This window comes from Phoca vitulina, unplaced genomic scaffold (assembly GCF_004348235.1).
Source record: "Phoca vitulina isolate PV1807 unplaced genomic scaffold, GSC_HSeal_1.0 scaffold48, whole genome shotgun sequence".
Taxonomy (NCBI): Eukaryota; Metazoa; Chordata; class Mammalia; order Carnivora; family Phocidae; genus Phoca; species Phoca vitulina.
This window is the reverse complement of record NW_022589751.1, coordinates 10,649,404-10,654,938: the sequence shown is the minus strand read 5'-3', so window position 1 is coordinate 10,654,938 and position 5,535 is coordinate 10,649,404. Positions and strand designations below refer to the sequence as shown.

Genomic DNA, 5,535 nt, shown 5'->3' with positions numbered 1-5,535 from the left:
TCAAGGGGAATGTACCTTTCTACTCTAAATTCCAGGTGACACTGGGATTTTGTCATTTAACATATGCGAAGCAACAAACACACCTCGCAGAACGCATTCGCAATCTTCTGGAATATCTAACAAAGGAGCCAGTGGCAGCTACAGGGTGCTCTCCAATTAGCTCAGCTTGTGAAGGCACCGTTCAGATGTGGCCAAGGATTTGGTTCCCATCTGGACAAGCTCAGTGTAGTCCATGCTAGGCCATGGCAGCTCCTCTTACCTCCACCCAGTATACAATTCCAACAACTGGAAAAATATAACTAAAAAGCACATTTTCTACTAATGGCAGAAGCAGCAACACTCCACAGCTTTCAGTATTAGCTAAAAACAAATCCCTTTTCTGGGTCTAATTATAAGGATAAATCTGAAAGTTCGAGGGTGGCTGAAAAAAAGCATATGCTACTAGCCACCTAGTACACAGAATGAGAACAGTACCTCATGAAGTTATGACTAATACAAGGAAACTGGGTAATAAACATGTGGCTTTATGTGACCATTAACAAGGCCTTTAAAAGCCAGAATGCTATCAGAAAGGGGAAGCACCTCAAAGACAAGTGATAGGAACAATCATCTTTTTTACTGCCCAAGGTCACTCTAAGCCTTGAAGAATCAAAACAGAGCAAAGGTATACCTCAGAAATATACCATTCACTATGAAGCCTGGCTACAATCCCTGCCTTTCCTTTCCAATGCAGCCATATTATCCAACCAGACCTGCCTATCTTACAAAAGTCTGTTCTGTGAAGACCCAGAGCACAAATCCTGTAGCTAGCAGCCAAAGAGAGGTGCACTGGTCTAGGCAGTACTAGGACAGAGGGTCAAGAGAAGGATTTTTTTAATCCTCCAAACTTGAAAAGGAAGCACTGAATATGAACAAGGGACACTTTCAGAACTGACCAAGAATGAGAAAAACAATGCTGAAGAACTGCAAGAGGGCTCCAAGACCAGAAGAGCAGCTAAGAACCAAGGCCAGTGTCATTTGAGGAGCATTTGAACAGATCCCCGACTCCACCATGTTCTAGGCAATGCTAATACTCCATCATTGTCATGGGCATGAAATCATCCAAATAGGAGGCTGTTGCCCTCAATGAAAGCACAATTGACACTATTTCTTACTACCTCAGCCTCTTAAGGCCTAGCACTACCATTTCTTCAGTGCAGAACTTCTTTCCAAAAGCAATGAGAATGCAGGTAGAAGATGGATAAAGCCTAAACTGGTGGCTCAGACTTGTCAGTGTCCTTTCAGGAAATTTCTCACTGCCCAGAGGTGTTTTATTCTGGCAACTCTTCACTGTAATGCATGGTTTGGTGTTGCTTGCCAAGCGCCTCTGGCACAGGCTGGGAAGATGATACCAAGAACATGCTGAGTGCCAGATGCCTTCTGCAGAATGTCAGGTGTGACAGAAATAGGAGAAGGCAAGAGGCCGGGGTGGGGGTGTACAGGGAGGGCAAGAAGGGGAGGGGAGCTACCACATGCCAATCCCGAGAGACACATTTTTGTAGTACACTCTGGGGCAGAGAGGGGAGCACCAGTCTACTCAGTGGGGCTCAACAGAGCCAGCAGGCCCCTGAACCCATGCACAGCACTACAGGGATGAGGATCCGAGGAGAGCTGTTCTCCAATTATTTTGTGGGGATGATAAAATTGACAAAGAGCAGAGTGATGTATGTCATAAAATGAGCTTTAATGTCTCCCTCTCACAACATGACAGTACGGTTCCTCTGGAACCAGCGCTCGGCTTCCACGCACGGCTGGCTTCCCGTGAGGACCGAAGCTGGCAGACCACTGGCTGCTGCTAGAGCAGCCCCAGGCCCCCGCTCAGTCCAAACACCCACCTCCGCCGCAGCTCACCGGCGCTGCAGTTCTGCACGTGACAGTGTCGATTCTGTGCAGACACTGTTCCATCTCTCTGTACTAACTGCTCCCTCCACCAGCCCTCAGTTCTGTGAGGCCCGAAGGAACACGCTGCCTTTGCAGGGCCGAAATCTCCCATCATCGCAGGTTTGAATCCTCTGTTTTGTATCTTCTTCAGACATCTTAGACGTGTGAGCCAGGCGAACGATGGGACCTGCCCCACCCAGAGGACTCTCGGAAGTCCTATCCAAGCTGTCACAAGTCAGCTTCCTGGCTGATGGCGCCCTTCTACGCCCAGCACAGTAGGGCAGTTCCAAAGAACTGCAGTTAGAAGCGAAGATGGACAGGAGTCCATCTTCTTTCTGTACCCAGTCAGTGCCCGTCTTGATGGCTTTCTCTCTTTCTTTCATTAACACGTACTTCTGCATGTACACAGAACTCTAGAAGGATCCTCCTATCTGAAAACTATGGAAATATTTTCTGAATTCATAGAACTATCCCCTTCGTTGAATGATGTTCAAACTGCAGACTGGTCTCTGCCTTCCCAGATATCTTCCCGTTGCTTGGCTTCCAGTCGTTTTCTCTCTGGAAGTAAGGACAGTGTTCAAAGTGGGAGTACACTTCATACCACCAGGGACTTTCCTTTAATCCAAATTATAAGCAAACTTTAATCATGAGACAGGAGGATTTCCTGGTCTTCTCTCACCTGATTCCAAGACCTAATATTTTTAACTTTCCAAGTGCTTTCCTAGTACTTTATAATAAAGAGAAAGATCTGGGGCTAACAGAAATAAAAAGTCTATGGAGTGGGGCACCTGGGTGGCTCAGTCGGTTAAGCGTCCGACTCCTGATCTCAGCTCAGGTCCTGATCTCAGGAGGGTCATGGGTTCCAGCCACTTGTTGGGCTCCACAATCCAGTCTTGCTGATAATGTATTTATTTTAATTCCATTTCTCTACTGTGTTAGTGGTTCAATAATTGCCTGTTATTTCCACTTCACTGATGTTTAAAAATTTTCAATAGGGATAGAGAGTATGTTTCAATATTCTTCTGCCTTCTTGCTCAAATGGAAATGATAGCCACTGGGCTTTAGTTATATCAGAAAAAATATTTCAGAGGCAAATCAAATTTCAGTATTTTAAGAGTACTTCCAGGAGCCAAAATCTTCTGGGATGCACAATTCCAACATGGAAAAATGACCACATACAATGAAGGGAGACAAAGAACTATTTCTAAAAACAAAACAAAAACACAAGTCTGGGCAATCCATCTTCAAGCTTGGTTTCCATTTAATACTTTTACCAAAACCTGAGACAGTACAGACCATACACGATCAAGTGTCGTAAACACTTCGTTAGGTGCCACAATACTAGTTCTAATTTCATGGCTAATCACTTACCTTTATAATGAAATGTACATGATAAGCCTAAGTGCTTCCTCTCAAGGACTATTATTTCAAATAATGTCTGTAAAAGATTTTGCAAGTCATGAACCAGGGGAATTATTATAGAAATCAAGGTGAGTTTAGAGTTAACACTTGCTATGTTATCCAAATCAGCAGAATCCCTTATAAAATTCCTTTACTAAATATCTGACTGTACTTTAAGGGCAAAGAACTTGGTCAGGAAGTTGACTGGCACTTGGAAATGTGAGAAAGAGAAATTCACTGCTATTTGGGCACCACCTTGTGGCATTATCCGAATATAGCAGCAAAGTTCTAACAAGAGGCAAAAAAGGGGGGGGGGGGCAGTCATCAAATTCCAAACTGAAGGCTAATTAATTCAGTGCCTTGTGACTTGGCTTTAAGACAGACTTGAATTGGGATTGGGATTCTCCAGGGAGACAGCACTAAGGAAAACTGGCTTGTCTAAAGGATTCCAGGGTTTCTTAGGAAGGCACTTCGGTTCTGATTCTTACAAACTGGGTAAAGCTAGAAGGGGATCTAAAGGTAAAAGCAACGCTGGATGAGGGGCACCTGGGCGGCCCAGCCAGGTAAGTGTCTGCCTTCAGCTCAGGTCATGATCCCGGGGTCCTGGGATGTAGCCCAGAATCAAGCTCCCTGCTCAGAGGGGAGTCAGCCACTCCCTCTGCCCCTCCCCGTCCGCTTGTGCTCTGTCTCTAGCTGTCTCACTCATTCTCAAATAAATAAAATCTTAAAAAAAAAAAAAAAAAAAAAAAAAAAGAAGCAGTGTTGGCCGAAAGCCATCAAAAACTGGTTCTGGATTCCTAGAAAAAGTGAGGAAACCAGGAAAGTGAACTACCAGAACTCAAATTTTTCAATAAGCACATAAATTTAAATCAGAAAGGCTATCTGGGAAGTTCTAAGAAAAGAGATCCAGATGCAATAGAAAAATATAATGGCTGTCCATAAAACCACAACTCCAAAATCAAAGCAGTTCTGAAAACAATTTTTTTTTTTTAAAGTTTAGGGCCAAAACTCATTTAGTGGTAAATATAACCTGAAAAAATAAGAAGCTGCTTATAGTCTTATATATGTCATTTTATGGAACAGTTATACACTCTGTGGCAGAAATATTGTTAGTGTGTTTGATTTTGGTGCTATGAAATATATATTAAGATAACCATATTATCTTTCTAAAATTGAAAAAGTTTAGAATACTGAAACATTTTCTACCCTAACGCTTTCTAATCAAAGATTATAAATCTCTATTGCCAAATATATGTAAATATAAGGGGCAACTCTGGTGGTAAGCCATTATGAGAAACCAGTAAACGCTGGGACACAAACTGAGAAACATAAGGAAAGAGTAGCAATGTGAGGCACACATTCCAAAATTCAGAACATGAGTAGAGAAGGACTTTTTAAAAGAGGAAATGGAAGCCTGGAGAAGCTAAGTGACTTGCCTAAGGTTACATAACCAGCGAAAAACTAAAGCTGGAACGTGGATCCTTAATTCTTAAACCAGCATACTTTCCACTGTCCTGACATCTGAAAGTATCTACAAAGAAAAGAGAAAAATGGAAAAAAAAAAAAAATGTATTGTCAGAAAGATAAGGAAGCATGTCATCCCTTTAATAAAAAGAGAAAGGAAAGCAGATTAATAGCTGACAGACTGCATGAAAAGAGCTCCTATTAACTTTACCTCCAACAATTAAGAAAAGTAAACTAAGTAAAGAGAAAGCTCAACAGCAGCCATAAGGGCAAGGAACTAAAGGAAGAAGAGAAAAATTCATATGAAGTGATTAACCTACAGCACACATGAGCTGGCCCTGCAGACTTTCATTTCCCAGTATGAGAAATCAACTGGCAGAAATAATTCTATTAAATGAGGTGACTGAATCACCACTTATCACTGAGGGAACGGAAGGGGCTGAAGATGAAAAAAAGGGCCAATTTGGTGTCATTTCAAAAGAAAATAAAGAAAAGGGATGTAAATTAAAACTTTCAAAATCTACTTCTACACCTAAGAAAATAATGGAGAAAAATCATCACAAAATTCCCGGGCAGCTATCTACAGAGTAATAATCACCATGAAGATTGAAGTACAAGTCTGGTCAAACTCATCTAATTGCCTTCTTTTATGGACTGACAGACCTGATAGATTGAGAAGTAATTTAAGTAACCTCTTAATTTTAGCAAGGTTTTAGATTTTAGGCTTACGAAGTATTTATATAATCATTA

The 5,535-nt window shown here is 42.0% G+C and overlaps 1 protein-coding gene across 5 annotated transcripts in view; it reads right to left on the bottom strand.

Moving 5' to 3' along the window:
- Window positions 1–1,597: 1,597 nt before the first annotated feature.
- R3HCC1L (R3H domain and coiled-coil containing 1 like) overlaps window positions 1,598–5,535 on the bottom strand; it is an 85,209-nt gene continuing 81,271 nt past the window's right edge. For all 5 annotated transcript variants that reach the window (XR_004302686.1, XM_032432354.1, XM_032432355.1 and 2 more), the window contains one exon: window positions 1,598–2,478. Coding sequence is in view for 4 of the 5 variants with exons in the window: in XM_032432354.1 (XP_032288245.1) it covers window positions 2,411–2,478 (68 nt within the window). In the remaining variant the exon portion in view is untranslated. The remainder of the gene's footprint in view (window positions 2,479–5,535) is intronic.